This window comes from Miniopterus natalensis, chromosome 2, assembly GCF_054644295.1.
Source record: "Miniopterus natalensis isolate mMinNat1 chromosome 2, mMinNat1.hap1, whole genome shotgun sequence".
NCBI classification, from domain to species: Eukaryota; Metazoa; Chordata; class Mammalia; order Chiroptera; family Miniopteridae; genus Miniopterus; species Miniopterus natalensis.
The window spans coordinates 536,852-555,305 of record NC_142082.1 but is presented as its reverse complement, the minus strand read 5'-3'; the positions used below and the strand labels follow the sequence as shown (position 1 = coordinate 555,305).

The window sequence follows — 18,454 nt, the reverse complement described above, 5'->3', positions numbered from 1 at the left end:
CCAGGAGACCCGCCGAGTGCCTCGGGCTAGGTAAAGAACATCCGAGCTGCTGGATGCCACCAGCGAACCACCGGCAGTGCCGCTGTTCTCATCAGGGGCTCGCTCCACGCCAAGGACCCCTTCTCTACTTTATATTCAACCCACTCGTCTCGTGGCGCCACCCAGAACAAACGCTGCTGAGGACACGAGTCTCCAAAGCGTCTCGGCTCCACTTCAGATTCCGAGCACGTGTCCCCCACACTGTGGGACTGTCTCTGGATTTACCGAAAACTCCCAAACCAGTCAGCGGCAACTCCGGGTTTGAAAGGACTCCAGGCCACCCCTTCCTCTCCAGAATTCGACTGCCCCTTTGTGTTTTTTCGGGGGGGGGGGGGGGGGACTCATAACATTGCAGTTTTAAATAAAAAGACTTTATTTATGAGATAAGATAGCAGCCAACAGTTTAGGACAGCCGGGGGGGAGTTCCTGTCACGTGAGGGCAAGACAAGCACCTTGGAGAATATTTGGCTGAGTCACAAAATTAGCATTTTTAGTCACCTGTAAAGTGCTAAGAAAGCTATTTCTGGTGAGTGCTGGGTGAGTTCTGTCACCACCCAGGAAGCAGAGCTGAGTTCACGGCGAGTGCAGGGATGCACTGGCCCCTTGCGACTGCAACACCCCCGCTGGCTGCAGGCGGCAGAAGCAAACTTGTGCAATGGCAGGCCCTTGGGTGGGGGGGCCTCTCTGTGCCTGTCCCACTCCCAGGAATGGCACAGCCACAGGCCCCGGGACCAGGAGTCACTCAGCATGCACCCTAGAAACAGCGTTCACGTCAACAGGTGCCAGAAACAGCATCAAGGAGTCAACGCACACTCGCTACGCATTTCCTGCGAGACGGAGACGTGTCCCGTCCATGCTACTGACGGGGAGAAAATCTGGCGTCGACGCCAGAGTCTGAATGTTGACAGGCACTGAGCATTTTGGTTCAAAGCAAACATTATTTATGAAATGTTACAGTTAATATATTCACTAAAGCATTAGCTGTTAATTTTTAATAGAAAAAATGCAATATAAAAATACTACTTTGTTAAAATATACAATACGCACATCGTCTCACTTTGGAAAACCCAGCTCACGTCAGAAAGCGAGAAACACCCTTGGACTGGTCCCTGTTACCTGCCTTTCTTCACGTCACAAATTCTACTCTGGAATTTAAAAGACATACAATATAAATAAAAGTAGTGAATCCGAATCCAGAAAGTTATTTTAAGAATTGTTAATAAATCCCTACGCCACTGAAGACGCTGTATTTTCCCGAGAGCTCTTAGCTCGCCAAGTCCCTAAGTGGCAGGCCCAGCAGGAGGCCTGGAGGGCTCAGCGCTGGCCCGGGCTGCGGTGGGAGGAGGCCTGGAGGGTCGAGCGCTGGCCCGGGCTGCGGGTGGGAGGAGGCCTGGAGGGCTCAGCGCTGGCCCGGGCTGCGGGTGGGAGGAGGCCTGGAGGGCTCAGCCCTGGCCCGGGTGGCGGGTGGGAGGAGGCCTGGAGGGTCGAGCGCTGGCCCGGGCTGCGGGTGGGAGGAGGCCTGGAGGGTCGAGCGCTGGCCTGGGCTGCGGGTGCGAGGAGGCCTGGAGGGTCGAGCGCTGGCCTGGGCTGCGGGTGCGAGGAGGCCTGGAGGGTCGAGCGCTAGCCCGGGCTGCGGGTGGGAGGAGGCCTGGAGGGCTCAGCGCTGGCGCTGGGCCGCGGCGGGCGGACCCCCAGAACCGCCCCTCGCGCAGCTGCTCCTCTCCCGCCTTCCCCACAAGCGTCGGCCCGGCTCTCGGCGTGAAGGAGGACGCAGGGCAGGGAACGCCACCGTCACGATATTGCACATTTCTTCCCCGAAGGCTGTTGTAAGTTGCCCCCGACCAGTGCGGACGGGGCCGGTCGTCACACGTGCGGCAGGGGGATCTGCCAGACCATGATGGAGGAGGCCAGCTCCTCGGGCCGCTGCTGCCGCGGCCGCCTGCCCACGCGCCGGTGACCCTGGCCTCCGCAGGCCACCAGCACCGAGCTGACCCTGGCCCTCCTGGCTCGCCGCCCTGGCCCGGGCGCGGTGCCCGGGTGCCGCAGGAGGTCGTAGATGATGCTGTCCTCGGACCTGTGCTCCAGGGACCCCGACGACGAAGACAAGTCGCTCTTGTGCGTCATAGAACCCAGCGAACCCCCCAGCCAGACGGCGTCGGGACTGCTGGGGCTCAGGCAGGGCCCGGCCCCCTCGCTGGGGGCCGCATCCTTCGGGTCCTCAGCCTGGGGGTCCGAGCCGGGGGGCGGGCTGTCCTGGGGCTTGTCCTTGTCTGCCTTGGGGACCCCGGTGGCCACGACCAGGAACTTGACGGGCCCGCTGTGGGCGTGGTAGGAGACCATGCCCCTCCCTGCAGGGAGAGAGGGCTCAGCTGTCGCCTGTGTGGGGCAGGGACACGGAAGCCACACAGGGTCCACCCGACCGTCTCCCACGTCCCAGTGACAAAATCCTGCAAAAACCCTAAAACCTGAATGACAGTCAAAATAAAAACAGCTTCTGAATTATATTCTCGTGGGCTTTTAGTTAATGCAAAGAAAGCTTTCAAAACGATGGTCTCGAATACAGCCTCAGCTCTAACACGGTCACGGTTCCTTCCCGGGCTCTGCACAGTGCCTTCTCCCTGCTCGAAGGAAACGCACTTTCCCTAAGTCTTGATTAAAAATTATGCATCTGAAATGTGTCAGTTTTAGCAACAAGGTGCCTAAACTTCCTGCCATTTTTCATAATGAAAAGGTTTTTGGGCTTAGGACACACTAATTCTAAGGTTTTATTTATTTTTTTAAATATGTCTTTATTGATTTCAGAGACAGGAAAGGAGAGGGAGAGAGAGAAACATCAATGATGAGAGAGTCATTGGTTGAGCCCGCAACCTGGGCATGTGCCCTGACCGGGAATCGAACCCTGATCACCTGGATCCTAGGTCGACGCTCAACCACTGAGCCACGCCCGGCCGGGCTAAGGTTTTAATTCTATGGGGACTCTTCAGTTTAAAGTGATGAGATTCATGTTCTCGGTCTTTCTGTGAAACACGGGCCCTGAACACTGACTTCCTAAGGCGGGTGGGTGCAGGTCCCCACAGTCCTGGGGGCGTCACAGGTGAGGTGGCTCAGCCCAGGAAGCACATCCCTGCCCAGCACGCACCCTTGGCTGAGATAGGCTCACGGGCCTCACCTACGTCCCACGTTGGCCAAAGCCGACGACTAACTACAGGGTCCTTGGCCGTGGAGAGATGTCATTCCTCACGGGACAGCTGGGAAATTCAGAACTCCCATACAGCGGGGCACGGGGGACGTGGTCGGGTGATGGCTGTGGGACAGACCTGACAGCCGGGGAAGGCACCTGAGCCTCACCTGGTGACTGAGCACAGGTGTTCCCTCCTCACCAGCGACACCATGCCCAACAGACACCCCTGGGGAACTGTGCCCACTCGAGGAGAGACACCACACCTACCACAGCACCTGGGGACGACTCAGCGGGTGGAGCACAGGATGCTGCCCAGCACAGACCGTGGACCAGCCACATGCACAAGGACGCAGCTCAGAAATCAGGCTGCAACTTGTATGAGGCAGTGACAGAAAATGCAAATACAGGCAACATTAAAACCTGCCTCAAGCCCGGCTGGCGTGGCTGAGCATCCCAGAGGCAGCCAGTTCGATGCCCGGTCAGGGCACACGCCAGGTTGCGGGCTCGATCCCCAGCAGGGGGCGTGCAGGAGGCAGCCGATCAACGTTTCTCTCTCGTCAATGTTTCTCTCTCTCCCTCTCCCTCCCACTCTCTCTAAAAATAAAAACATATTTTTTTAAGAAAAAAAAAAAAAGCTTGTTTCAAGGCACAAATAGAGCAAATTGGTGGACAGACCGAAATCGAGAGCAGCTGTGTGGCTGCAGGGACGGAGCACCGGGCAGGGCTGAGGTCAGCGGGGTCCCCCTGCCCCAACGCGGGGTGCAGGCGGCTGTCTCAGCACCGAGTGCGCTGTGCACATGGGCACAAGTCATGTACGAATAATGTGTAGATCGTAAGAAATGAGTGAACGAGACTGAGGTCCTTCATGCCGACATGTGGTCGTGCCTGCTGAGAACTCACCTAAATCACAGACCTCTTTACAACAGGCCCGTTCAAGCTGGGCAGGGACAGAAAGGGGTGCCTGGGTGACAGCTAAGCATTCAAGGTCGACATTAGCAAGAGACTCTAGAAATAGGCCCTTTCTGCACATTTTGGTGAGTTTTCTACAAATATGTTTTCCCTGAGATTTTTTTTTTTCCTGAATGGCCAATATTACATAAAATTTAAGATCTTGGTCTCACTTAACCTATATAATTAACATTTTTCCGTGATTCACACCTCTCCACACCCATTATTGTTACTGGGCCGCATTAAGATTCTGAAACAGCAACACGGCCATTTTCTCAAACATCTCCCCTAATTTAGACCATTTAGGCGGCTTCCTGTTTTGTGCTGTTAACCAGGAAGCGCTGTGCAAACACCTCTCTGCATTACGCCTCGTGCACAGCTCGGGCTGTTTCCCCTGACAGGTTCCTGAGTGGAAACCCGGCTCTGGACTCAGGAGCACTGTCAGGCTCGGGGTCGAAAAGCCGAGTTACTGTCGAAAAAGACGGAGCCCACGTGACTCCCGCCAGCACGTAAAAGCCGAGGGCGCTTGCATGGCCCGGGCTTCCCTCTTTACAACATAAAGTCCAAAAGGCGTTGTTCTTACTGAGGAAAACTGTATCCGGTCATAGAAACCAACAGGTGGCAAAAAAGGTGAATGGTTCTCCCTGGGCACGAACACAGAAATGGGGGCTCCAACGTGGAGAAATATTTAGAATACAAAATGTTACATACTATAACATACACTGAAACACGCTGTTATGTGTAATATATAAATACTATTACGTGTAACGATCCTACATAGTCTGTAATACTACAAACTATAATATATGTTCTATAATAAAGGAGAGAGAAACACAAGATCGTTCAAATTAATAGACACAGTCTTTACAGTACACTAAAAACCCCCAATAATTTAAATTGTTTAACTGCCAGGATGAGAAAGCGGGACACAGGCGAGGTGCTCGGCGAGGCCACGAGAGGGCCGAAAGCCAGGGAGGAGTCTGCTCACCTGTCACTTTGGGGATGCCCTGCAGGCGAGGGACGGGCAGGGCCACCACGAGTCCCAGGCTGGTGCCAACCATCAGCAGGCCATGGCAGACGAGCAGGCTGGTCACAGACAGCCGCTGTTGCCCTGCAGGGACAGACAGACAGTCTGAGGCCCGTGGGCCAGGTGCCCCATGTGCTGCCTGAAACTACGACAGACCTGGCCCCAGACAGCAAGACTCCCAGGGACCTGCATCACTGGAGCGCTAACCACGGCCTGCACGTCCGTCACCTGGATGAGAAAGACAGGACCAGACAACGGGAAGGTGCCCTGGGGCAGCCCCTGGGCAGATGCCTGGTGGGGCCCCATCAGCTCTGCCTCACGCGGGCTGGTACCTTCAGAGGTGAATCAAATGCCCTCGATTGTCTCTGCAAACATTTACTTCTGGGTGGTGCAGCGCCAGAGCCCCGAGGCGTATGCGCACACACATGCACGTGCACATACATCAGGCACAAACGAGCACGCGCACATACACGCACACACTTGGGCACATGCACCCAGGCACACACGTGCTTGGGCACTCACACATGAGCACATGTACACGGGCGCACACACACGTACACAAGCTGGTTCTGTGCCCGCAGGACACACCTTTGCAGATGACACAGTATGTATAAAACTTGACTATTTTCGTTCAGAAGTTCTTTTGAAAGTGATCTTCTATTCCTCATAAACGTGTCACCTGTTTGCGTGTAAACAGGATTTGACTTCTCACCATTCCCAGCTTTGACGTCTGTGCTACATGTTATGAGAATCTGGGAAACTCTGCTACGCCTGGAACTCACTGCCCCCACCCAGGACATAAATCAAAGGAAGCAGGCAGGTCAGGCTGCTGGTTAACACAGGGTTAACTGCTGGTTAACCAGCTGCTGGTTAACCCAGGACGGCAGCAGGAGCCCAGGGGACATGAGCCCACCTCGGGTTGTGTTCCCTAAGTCATAAACAACCTTGCATCTGGTTTAATTTGCTAAATTCCCCTAAGATATTATTGCTGGTATTGAGGGAAATTACACAATAGAAATGTTGACCTTTCGACTTGGTTACATCACCCCTGAAGACATTAGCTCAGGGGGACACTGAGGGCCGATTTAACACAAGGTCTCCGCACTTTCCCCTTAAACATGCCCTTCTCTAAACACTGGACGAGGCAGGACACAGCTGGACCCTGAGGTAACTTTCTGGGACTGTCTGGGGCCCGATGGAGCTCCTCCCGGGCAGTTCTGTTCTGACCCTTTGTGGCTGAGGCCAGACTGCTGAGCACAGGGCGGCGTCCACAACTGCCAGGGGCTTAGTGTGATGCAGGTCACGTCAGAGAGCACAATCCTCTGAGCACCGACTCCCACGGCGAGGGAAAGGCCAGCTCGGGTCACATGCCCCACGGGAGGCGGGTGTCAGCTGAGGAGGCACAGAGGCCCCCAGGTCACCTCCCAGAAAGGTGCCGGCTGTGTTCCCTGGCTGGGGAAGTCTCCATCGCTACGGCCCCTGGAGCTTTACCGTCCAGTGAGAGCTCACAGGACAGTTTCAGGTATTGTTGCCACACAGGTAACAACCCACGTGGGCAACCTCCAGACACCTCCCGACCGAGGTGCAGCCTCTGGGACCCTGGGAGCCCCGCCCAGTCTCCTGGTCCCCAGCTGCAGGGCCTCGCCCAGGGCCCAGCCTGTCAGGCTAAGGATGAGAAATCCTCTGCATCTGTGGCTATAAAATCTCACTTTAATTTGATTCTACACCAATCCAGAGTCACCTGACAAATACAATGTCCCTGCCTTGATGGAAGTGAGCGTGTGACACCGTGAGACCGGCTGAACTCCCATCTCTGCAACCCCCTATCCCGTCTCTGCACCTCCCCTCCACACTGCCCCCACCCCATCTCACTCACCCCCCTCTCACCCTCCCCTCACCTCTGCGCCCCCCCATCTCCACGCCCCCCATCTCCACATCGGGCCCCTCCCTGCACCCTCCCATTTCCGCCCACCCCCTCACCCTCCCCTCCTCTCCACGCCCTCCGCCCGCAGGCCCTCCTGCCCGTGCCCGGTCACCTGGCAGCATGTGGTGGACAGGCGTGGCTATGTTGATGTCCTGGAGATGTTTGAGGGTCTCCGTGTGGAACAGGCGCAGCGTGGACCCAGAGGTGAAGGCAACCCAAATGCCCACGCCAGCAACGGCCATGTGAGAGACCACCATGCCCTCCTCCTGGTGGGCCTCCAGCTGGCTCTGGGGGGCAAGGAGGAGCGATGGGCGGGCACGCGGGGCACTCGGGGCCAGGCTGCCGCGCAGTCTGCTGACACCCGCCCTCTGACCCGCGTGGAGCGCTGGGCCATGCAGGTGTCCTGCCTGAGACGTGTCCTGCTGGAGCCGGGGGCACGGACGGGGCTTTCTCAGGGCTCTCAGCCAGGGACCCTCACTCCAAAACCACAGACCCCAAGCAGGTGGGAAACACATTAGCGTCAAACGTTTCTTATTTTACCGCCCCTCCCACCCCAGCAGATCCCAGAGCCTCTGGAACTTCACATACTTTCCAGTTACCACGGCTGAGAAAGCTGCACTTCAAACGCCCTTGGCCCTGGGGGTTGCTGGCAAGAGGAGGGAGCAAGAGGAAAGTGGGAGCGAGCAGAGGGACACCCGAGAACCCCAAGTCGCTGCTGCCGAAGGAGACGACCCATGTCCCACCGTCCCTCTTCCAGCCCGAGCTGAGCGCTGCCCTGCCCTCCCCGAGTCAGCTGAGCGAGGGCTTGACCTCGGCTGGGCCCCAGTCATCAGATCTGTTAACTTGGTTTCTGTTTAACGAGTAGTAAGAATTCTCTTTCTACTGAGAACATTCCCTCTTAGTCACAGGCGAGGCGTGCAGCCTGTATTTCCCAGACCAAGTGATTTCTCAGGCCATGTATGGCCCGTGGGCCAGACGTTCCCCACCCCTGGTTTAAAAGAAGAGGGGCTGGCGCCTGGCATCCGCTCCCTTTTCCCACAGGGCAATCGTCTCCCCGCCCTTCCCTGAATAACCCATTTACCCCAGGGTCTGAGAGGCCACGTGCGTTGGACGCTAACCTCCCACGTGACCTTGGGGCCTGTATGTTCACACTGAGCACAGTCTTTCCAATAACAGTGAACATTACTCCCGGGGTCAGTGGCTAGTCAGGGGTTAGCGGAGTTTCCGAGGTAACCCTCTTCCTAAGCAAATCGGAGGGACCTTTCTCTCAGCCTCGGGCGGGGCTGCAAGTGTGCTGGGGCGGGAGGCGGACGGCCCTGACCTCCAGCCCTGGGAGGGGACCGGGACCCGTCCTGGGGGCACCTCCGCACTCGGCAAGGTCACTGCCAGCCGCTCACCTCCACGGCATGCGCCTCCATGCCGATGACGAAAACCTGACCTCCGGACGCCGCCCACAGGGTGTCCTCCGCCACCAGCAGGCTCCGGACCGGCAGCACGCCCAGCTTGATCACCTTCTGAGGCTCGCAGTCCCAGGACCCATCTGAAGAGGAAATATTTATTTTACTTCATTCACAGTCAGTGGTCCGCGCACAGGGGCCGGGGAAGGGGTCCCAGACCATCCTAAACAACAGACAACCACGGCGACGTCTGCAGCTGTGACACTCAGCGTGACTCTGGTGACTCGAGTTCCCCGAGCCCACCGTTTCCACCAGCAACCTGGTGACAAGGCACCGAGCCCCTGGTCAGCAGGCTGTCCCTTTCCCCCGCCCAACCTGGCGCATCCCGGACACAGCGTTCGCCCGAAGCCTCAGTTTCCTCCTCAGCAGAATGGGGACAACGTTGCCTCGAGGCTGTGGTGAGAATTTACCAGGCGACGGTGAGTTTAAGAAGCTCAGCGCAGCACCTGAGCTTTTGGTAAATAAATACCATTATTTACAATGATAAATATATAAAATGATTCTGTCATCATGGAAGGAATTGTACCCAAAACAACTCAGCAAGTTTTTAAATATCCTCATTTCAGCTTTTATTTAAAAATACCCCTTGGTATATGCACCATATTATGGGGAGGAAACGTCTCCACTGAAAATGAGGAACTTGCTCCGGTCCCGAAACGCAGGAAACAGCGAGCATTCTGGGTGGAAATATCGTCAGAGACGCACTGACGGGCTCCACGCTGTGCGTGCTGAGCCCACAGGCGGCGGGAGCGTAAAGCACCATCTAACGCAAGACCCGACGCACCTTTAAAAGGGGCTGAGGGCTTCTGTGGGTCATTAACATCAACTCCTCAATTGCAGACTCACCATCACCTAAGCCATCAGGCCTGAGAACGGAACTGAAGGCTAATCTGCGTCGCCTCCGCTCCCCATGAGGGCAGGCGGCCCCGGTTCCCTCTCTTCCTAGCTCTGGGCCTTTCACCCAAACCCATCTGAGGATAGTGGCGAGACTGAGATGAGGGATCTGAAGACAGACGAGCTGCGCCGTTTATGAGGCTTTTAGGCTGGGACCTGACGTTAATAAAATGCTTTTCCAGACCCGCTCCCCAGGTGTTGCTTTTCCTGCACAGCGCAGGTAAGACCCTCCGCCTGCAACAAGGTCACCTCTCAATTTACTGTGGTCTGGACCCAACTCATGATCAGGGACGGTCTCCCCGAGGAGCTGAGGTTGAAGGTCAAAGGTCAAGGGCACAACAGCCTTCCAGGCACAGGGACCAGCTGGCAGGAGATAACTCCTTGGGTGGGAACAGGCTTGTGTGTTTGAACGACAGACAGAAGCCACATGCCTGGGGCAGAGGGACCAGGAGAAGAGGCAGGTGGCTCTGGAGGGTGGGGAGGTGTCACTGCAGCTCCTGGGGGGCAGGGATGGGATCTCACTCTGGGCACGTGGAATGGGACTGGGTGCTCATGACGGAGGTGGGAGGGGACAGGAGTGGGACTGGGTGCTCACGATGGAGGTGGGAGGGGACAGGACCTGTGACGGAGAAGAGTCAGAGCAAGACACAGAGACAGGAATCAAGAGCATCCCGTGGGCATGGAGGTCACTGGCTGGGGTGAGAGAGGGCCGCTGGGAGCAGTAGGTGCTGTGAACACCCCACAGACAGCTGGATGTGGGAGGGGGCAGGAGGGTAGGCCAGGGCTGTTCTGTGAATGGGCCCCACTTGCCTGCTGCAGCCCTAACCCCAGCAGAGTGCTGTGGGGAGGGGCCTGTGGGAGGTGACAGGGTTAGGTGACGTCATGACGGTGGGGCCACGATGGGACTGGTGCCCTTTTCTGAACAGGAGGAGAACAGAGCCCCGGCCACCACATGAGGTCACGGGGAGAAGGCGTTAACTGCAGGTAGGAAGCAGCCTCACCAGACCCTGTACCTGGGGCACCCTGGCCTCAGGCTCCCAGCCCCAGAACCCTGAGAGGGCGTGTCTGTGGGTTAGGGAGAGTCTGTGGTGGGGGCTGTGGCAGTGACCCACCCACATGGCCCCTTCACCTTGTGCCCTGGCGTAGACGGCCACGGCCCCATCGACCAGGCCAGCATACAGGCCGCGTGGTGTGCAGGCCAAGCTCATGACCGTGGCCTTGTCAGGGGTGAAGAACTGCTGTAGCCGCACTTTCTTGGCATCAGGGCTGCTTTTGTAGATGGAGATGCTGGAAGAGAACGGTGAGCTGTGGACACACCTGCCCCTGCGTGCGGGGACCCGGCGCCGCTGCTGTAACCGCAGCCTCTCCACGGATGCCCACCCCGCTCCTTCTAGAAACTCGAGCTCAAAGATTTGACCACTTTGACCTTTTACTTGCATTTTAAGGGGAAAGCTGGGGCTGTAAAGAAGCCAGCCCTTCCTATGTCCTGGGCCAGGACCTACCTTCCCTCCTCGGTCCCCAGGCAGACGGTGGGGATGCCCAGCGTGCTCCCAGCGGTGGTCCCGGGCTCCGTGACAGGGCCAGGCTCCGGGCTCCGCTCTGCAGGGATGTGCACCATGCAGAGGATGCGGGATTCCACGTTGAAGCACTCAATGACTTTGGGGTTGGAGTTGTGGAAAGAGACGATGGCAATCTGGCCCATCTGGCTGGTGCAGCTTCCGATCTGAGCCAGGGGGTCAGGAGGGGGAAAGGAGAGCGTGATGCGTCCATGCAGGTGGAAACGGGCACTGTCCGCGAGGACCAGAGCCAAGTTCACGTTGACAGATGGAGCAGTGTTTACACAATCTGCTAACAGAGTCCCCTTTTCCACGCTAACTAGGTGTGTGTTTTCTCTTAATTTTGATAGCAAGGACAGAGTTTTGATTTTTTTTTTAAAGTCACATTTTATGTGCATTAAAAGTCATATGCCTTGTCCTATACAATGGTATTCACACACCACGTAAAGTCTTACAAAGCAGATGAATATCAGTTTCAGGTAATGTCACACTAGAGTTTACCAGGCATTAGACCTAAGAAAACTGCTTCAAGAGAGGAGGCGGTAAGAATGCCCCAGGTGGGCCGAAGGGTCTAATGGGAAGCCCTACACTGACCTGCTGCCGGGCCCCGTGATCCCAACCTCCCGTTTGCTGGAGCCCTTGAGACACTCAGCAAAGTCCACTTCCCAATTTAAACTTAATTGCTTTTTAAGTGGGAAAGAGTCAGGTCTTGCTAATAGAGTTAACAGGAAAGGGAGCCGCCGGGTTAGGGTGTGTCCATCTTCACAGATGGTCCTTCCTTTCGGCTGGTTGTGGAAACCTTGTGACACCTTCGATATTCTGTGTTTTCCCTGTGACAAAGGAGCTTCCTGCTTCAACAGCCTGTCAGGGGAAGGAAGACAAACCACAGCCCCGCTCTGGGGACAGGGCTGGGGGTGGCCGTGACCAGGAGAGGAAGCAGGCACCACTTACAGGCCAATTAACAAAAAAATTCCTCCCTTAAAATTCTCAAACCCTGAGGGCAATACGCCTGTCACTTCATTCCAGCTGGCAGGGGAGTTATCAGGTAATCAGGCTGGTCCTCTGGGCCCAGCAGGAGCCCTGCCGAGAGGCAGGACACTGGGGGTTCCAGGGACGGGTCCTCAGGGAGGGGCGCTTCCTGGGGGCCTTCAGGGAGACAGACAGGACACCTCAACACACACCATGTGAGGAATTCCTCTGGTTTGCACCAACCAGAAATGTCCGCTGCCATTGCGGCATAACTCAGACGTGTATTTTATTTGGAACAAGTTCACTTTAACTGCTAAGTTTCCGTGTAAAAAGCCAGCCAGGTCTTGGAAAGGTGGGGCATGGACCCATGTGACTGAACCACCCAAATTGAAGAAACAGATAAGTTATGCTCATATTAGTTAAGTTGGTTGTTGGTTGTCTTTGGACTGAATTTAATCTGGCAAAGTTTTAGAGGAGAAAGAAAGAGAAAAACATTTTAATTCTTGAGAATCTGCATCTTTTGCATACGTGAGGAAGCACCCTGTCACGGCCCACGGCTTCCATGTTTATAAACACGTAACCAGGGACACACTGGCAGCTGCAACACTGTTGCACATCCAGGTCAAAACCGGGGACACACTGGCAGCTGCAACACTGTTGCACATCCAGGTCAAAACCGGGGACACACTGGCAGCTGCAACATTGTTGCACGTCCGGGTCTGCGATTTCCTGTCCCTCTAACCACAGGCTGCATGGAAATAGGTGGAGGCGTCTTACCCACAGGGAGCCCTGGGCTGCGGCTGTCGGGTCCGGCAGGCCCACCGGCCCTGGGTGGGGCTCAGGGTTGTAAGCGGCACATTCGATCTAAGGGGAAGAGAGCTAATCGTTAAACTGTGACAAGGAGGCACCAATGTCATGTCTTAAACGAATGACAGGCTCTGTCCGACATCTGATCAGAGAAGCCCCAGGTTGCTAGTTATCCAGCAATGAAACTGGGGAAGACTAAGGTCTGAGTCTCAGAAATTAACTTTTTAGAAGCAAACTCCTGTGAGCTGCTTTAGTCTTTAGTATTTTATGTCCAGACCCTGGTGCCCACTGGGAAGGGGTCAGGGCCTGTGTCCCAGGCGGGCTTGGCTCCTGGACGGAGGTGGCCAAGCCCCATCCCATTCCCACCCACTGCCTCTCCCTCAGGAAGGGTCCCCCCCCAGCCTCTGGGTGTGGGTGTCGCCAGGGACCAAGTAAGAAATAACATTTCTCTGGTTCCTCACAGACACACCGCACGCCTGAGCCCACGCTGGAGGGGCCCGCACTCCACGCAAACGCGAGGCCTCCCACGAATGCTGCCACATACGGGGGCGACGCTGACGGTGTGATGTGCGCCCTCTTCCCGCAAATGCCCAGCACCTGGCCCCATGAGGCAGAGGGGGTGGCCTCACACCACAGGGATCCTGGGTGAGCTCCAAACACGGACCCTAGAGCAGGAGCGGGCGCGCTGACCGGGGACCCAGCGCTGGACGCCGCCCCTTGCTAGTCATTCACTCCCCGCGCCAGACAAGGACCACCCGCCCGTCACCTTGAACTCCTGCTGCTTGGCCACCGTCACCGGCATGTGTCCCACGAGGAGGGGGTGTCTCTCCTTTTTAATCTGGTTTCCATCGTCCTCCACGCAGAACCAGCCCAGGTGGTTGTCCTCCCCTGTCGCGTCGGGAAAGGGGCCAGGGCGGCAGTGAGACAGGGTCGGGGGAACAACTTACCCTGTTCCTGCAACAGGGACCCCCTTCCCTCCAGACGGGCTGCCCGGAAGCTGCCCTGCCTGAGGCCGCACCACGGCCCCCTGTGGCCCCCATGGCCTCACCACAGGAACACCCAGGGCTTTGTTATTCTTGTTCATTTTTTTAAAGCAACTGAGATGTTTAAGTTCAGGGATACAGTGAGAAAAGTCCTTTAACACAGACTGAGGTTCCACCACCGAGTGAGCCGTTGGCTCTCAATGGGGACCTGGGAATCCATGGAGAAAAGCGGCGAACTTTCAGGCTCAGCCCGCTCTGCAGAGCGACTATCCGCTGTTTGCTGGGTCACCCTGCGCCTGGCTGGCCAACCCTCAACTGTTCAGGGAGAGAGGAAGGAGCTGGGTCGCCGTCTGCTCCCACGGGCACAGCCCAACACAGGCCCGTCCACAGCCACGGCAGCCGAGCACGGCTCCCACAGCCACTTCTCTTTTGCACTTTATTTTCAGTTAATCTTTTAGTATCGGTGAACGTAACTGCATCTGAAAGAATTCTACACGTGCACACGCCCCCCAGCCCGTGTTCTGAGTAACAGATCTGTGTGTGTGAATCGTGTAAGTGCGCACACCAATACATTTCAACAGTCAGTCTCATATACAGGGTGCGGCAGAAGGAGGTTTACAGTTATTTGTATGGAAAATAATACAGTAATAACAACAGGAATATATTCTGTTTCCTGTACTCACAACTGTAAACCTACTTTTGCTCTGCCCTGTATATATCAAAAAAGGCCAGGCTAATGGACACAGGAGCAAGAAAATCATGATAAAGCTGCACCTGTCCCTGCTGGACAGGTCAGTCCCACCTGCATTTCCACTCACAGGTGAGGGTGACAGAGTGGAGGCTGAGATGGACCCCGATGTTCCTGCCGTGGGGACTCAGACCGGACGGGACCCAGGGCTGGGCTCCTGGCTTGGGGCCATTACCTGTGCTGAGCAATCTCAGCTGACGTGAATGTTTTGTTACAGTAACAGTGAGGGCTTTTTCCCCCGCACCCCCTAAATTATAAACCGCCGATCGATGCCTTGTGCGGGATTTATTTCCCTGTGTAAAAGCGTCTCAGGGGAATGGAGACCACGGTCAAGTCCACCTCCCCAGCCTGACTCTACCTCTTGGGCATCTATTTCGTCATGAGGCAGGGAACTCAGAGGCCTGGGAAACGCACAGGCCCTGCTTGGACGCGTCTCATCCGGGGAACGTGCAGCCCTTACCGAGCGCGAGCTTGGCCATCTGCAGGCTGCTGAGCCAGGACTCCTTGATGGCCGGCGTGAAGGTGCTGAACACGGCCGTAAAGAAGGTGGGCCGCCCAGACCTGCAGGAGAACGGAGAGCTCACGTCACAAGTGAGACCCAAGCCCACGAATCCCACGTGCCTGTCCGACGGTCAGCAGCCAAGACATGTGATGCGACCAGGACCGCGTCCGGGCCGGGGCCGGGGCCGAGGCAGCTCTGTGGTGGGCACTCACTTGTCCTGCTTGCCCGGGAGCTGCAGCTGAACCCGGCAGCCATCGGCCGCGCGGATCTCCTCCCCCTTCCTCAGGATGAGCCTCTGCAGCCCCGACGTCCAGTCGTGCGCAACGGCCTGGTTCAAGTTCTAGAAGGAACATGCAGCACATTTTGTTTTTATTTTATGTGTGTGTTTTTTTTTGGTTAATCGTCGCCTGAGGGTATTTTTTCCATTGACTTTTAGAGAGAGTGGAAGGGAGGGAGGAGGGGGAGAGGGAGAGACAGACATCGATGTGAGAGACACACTGACTGACTGCCTCCCACACGCACCCTGGCCAGGGCCAGGGCATCAAACCTGCAACCCAGGTTCTGCCCTTGACCAGGAATCAAACCCTCGACCCGTCAGTGCTCTGACACTCTAACCGCTGAGTGAGGGGGACCGGGGGGCTGCAGGGAGCGAGGCTGTCTCACCGGACACTCGTGTCTGATGCGGAGAAAGGGACCCAGGGGTCAGGCCACAGGACGGTGCTGAGCCGCTTCCACAACGGACCCAACACTCGGGTCTGGGAAGGGACAGAAAGTCACACTGACATTGTCCACCCGTCCAAACCCGGGGAGAGACAACCTGCTCGTGTCTGACCGTGGCCGTGACGTGGTCTTGTACCACGTACGGTACCACGTGCTGCAGCCAGTTAGAAACAACCAGAACCTGCAGCCGAGCGGCTCCGGCGGTTACCTGGTAGTGTCCCCGCAGGTCCCCAACGAGCTGCGCGATCTGACCGACCACATTGAGGTCGTGAAGCAGGTTCTGCAGGTCCTGGTACAGCTGCCCGGGCCCCACGTGGACTCTGTCTGCAAAACACGCACACGGAGGCGGCGGTCTGAGGCCACACTCACGCCAGTGCCCGGGGAACCGGACATGAAACATAAACTCCAGTTAGGTTTGAGTTTTAAAAAGTAAATATTTTCAAGTATTTAGAAATTTTAACTTTTCTCTTTATTTTGAAATAGTTTTAGATTTACAGAGGAGAATTTGCCCTCCCCGACGTTCGAGTCCCCCAGACCTCTGCCCCTCCGGCCACCATGGAAACCGCGTTCACGGGCGCCGTGAGCCCATCAGCACGTCCCCACTGCCGTCCACTCAGGCTCCTCAGCTCCTGAGCTGTGGCTTCTCCGCCTGAAGCCCCGTCTAGGTCAGTTCCTCGGCCCGTCTCTGTCTTTCGTGACCTTGCTGTGTTTGAAGGACGCCGGTGAGTTTTTGAGAACATCTCACGATCTGGGTTTGTCATCTCTAGTGTGTTTTAGACGTTGCAGCTGCCGTTGCTGCTACTAAGAAGTATCTTAGTTTAACGTTTAACCTGAGCCGAACTTCTAGCAACCGGGTCATCCAACATCAGGAGGTGTCCCCAGGGATCCTTCTCTGAAGTCGAACAAATAAAGGCAGAAGGATGGAGCGGGGCCCGCGGTGGGTGGGCGAGGGCAGCCCAGCAACGGCTCCGGGGAGCCGCCCTGCCAGGCTCACATCGTCCCCCCGCCAGCGATGGGCACGGGGTGAGGACACGGCCTGGGCCACACGTGGACACGGTGGCACCTGAGCTCAGAGCGACACCCGTGCACAGAGTCGGCCCGTCCTCTCGTCCACTTTCCAGGGAAATGCGCTGCCCGAGGCCACGGACTCCAGGTCCAGGCAGGAGAGGGGACCCATTAGGGTGAGCACAGCACCCGTTTCCTGATGGTTGTGTCTCCTCGGGTCTGGCTCATGGCCTTCGCCATGTGCGCGAACACAGCTGGCAGAGCACCGTTCATCACACACACGCCGCGTCCGCTGAGTTTGTCAGCAAAAGTAATGTAATTTTTTTGAAATATGTTTTTACTGATTGTACAGAGAAAGGGAGGGGGAGGGAGAGAAACATCCTTGATGAGTCATCGATCGGCTGCCTCCTGCCCGCCCCCTGCTGGGCATCGAGGAGCCTGCAACCCGGGCATGTGCCCTGACCCAGAATCGAACGCGACCTCCTGGCTCCTGGGTTGACGCCCAACCACTGAGCCACGCCGGCCAGGCGCTAAAAATATTTTAAATTATGAACATGCTGCGAAGTAAAAGTCAAAGCTGAAGTTGGTCACAGAAGCCCTGGGACGGCTGTCGAAGGCACTGCCGTCAATGGCCTAAAATCCTGACGACTGTGGACGGTGGACGGGACCACGCTTGACCATGGGGCCGGTCCCATCCTCAGTGTACGGAGCACGTGTGCTAACAGGAGGACACGGGCGTGTCCAGTGTCAGTATCCCAGACCTGTGTGTCCGCAGACACTGGAGGCTTCGCTGCAGAGCAAGGAAACGTTTTATTCTGCCAGAACCACGGGTTAGAGACGGGATCCGGTGGACGCAGACGCTCAGCCGCCTGGTTTTCTTCACTGAAGGAGACAATCCTACGATTCTTACGTCTCAGGTGTTTTCACAAAAGAAGGAGAAGACTGTCTCCGTGATTGTGTGTCAACTTTTTCTTTCCTTAACAGTATATAACTTAACTGTTTATAAGTAAATGTTTATAGTTTAAAACGTTTTTAGCTAATAACACAAATATGTGCTTTTATACTTTCAATGGCAAACTACTCAGTGAACACGGCCTCGTGATAAAATTACACGTGCGATGTTAACTTTTAGTGATTTGCCCACCTCTGTTCTTTATTTTTAAAATTATCACAGGGTAAAAGCAACCCAGTTACTTTTGGTGCTTGAGTTTGGAAATATTTCCTCTTGCTGCTAAACTTCCCTGGGTGTGAGCCACACGTGACGGAGAAAACACCGAGGTTAAGCCAGCGTCTTGAAGGAACAGCCACGTGGGGCAGCTGAGTCAGAGGCGCCGGGTCCGTGGGGTGTTTTCCCGGTTGGGCTCCACCCTCAGACGAGCTTCATCAAGAGTGTGTTGGGGACACAAGCAAGTAGGAAACGGCCACGTGCGTTGTCGGATGAACGAAGACCACGTCCACGAGACACATGGGTGTCCCCAACTCAGGTTACACGACACGCCCAGAGGTGAGCGTTTTCCCAAATGTTACTCAGGGTTTAGGAAAGAATTTCCTCTTCTGGCCAAATGTACCTAAGGAGCAAATCTGTGAATGAAAGCTTCTGTTGAGAGATGTCCAGCCCGAGTCCAGCATCCAGCATGCTGAGTGACGCCCCCGTCCCTGTGCTAACACGGTCGCCCCACTTCCACAGGCGCCTC

The 18,454-nt window shown here is 56.2% G+C and overlaps 1 protein-coding gene across 1 annotated transcript in view; it reads right to left on the bottom strand.

Annotated features, from left to right (window-relative positions):
• Positions 1 to 1,702: 1,702 nt before the first annotated feature.
• The window catches only part of ARHGEF10 (Rho guanine nucleotide exchange factor 10), a 48,866-nt gene continuing 32,114 nt past the window's right edge, over positions 1,703 to 18,454 (bottom strand). Inside the window, exons 18-28 of the mRNA XM_087814055.1 lie at positions 15,964 to 16,079; positions 15,248 to 15,375; positions 14,994 to 15,094; positions 13,569 to 13,690; positions 12,773 to 12,859; positions 10,973 to 11,193; positions 10,600 to 10,757; positions 8,517 to 8,659; positions 7,232 to 7,406; positions 5,157 to 5,279; positions 1,703 to 2,387 (exon numbers count right to left, since the gene is read on the bottom strand). Of these exons, the coding sequence (XP_087670181.1) occupies positions 1,903 to 2,387; positions 5,157 to 5,279; positions 7,232 to 7,406; positions 8,517 to 8,659; positions 10,600 to 10,757; positions 10,973 to 11,193; positions 12,773 to 12,859; positions 13,569 to 13,690; positions 14,994 to 15,094; positions 15,248 to 15,375; positions 15,964 to 16,079 (1,859 nt within the window). The 3' untranslated portion in view covers positions 1,703 to 1,902. The remainder of the gene's footprint in view (positions 2,388 to 5,156; positions 5,280 to 7,231; positions 7,407 to 8,516; positions 8,660 to 10,599; positions 10,758 to 10,972; positions 11,194 to 12,772; positions 12,860 to 13,568; positions 13,691 to 14,993; positions 15,095 to 15,247; positions 15,376 to 15,963; positions 16,080 to 18,454) is intronic.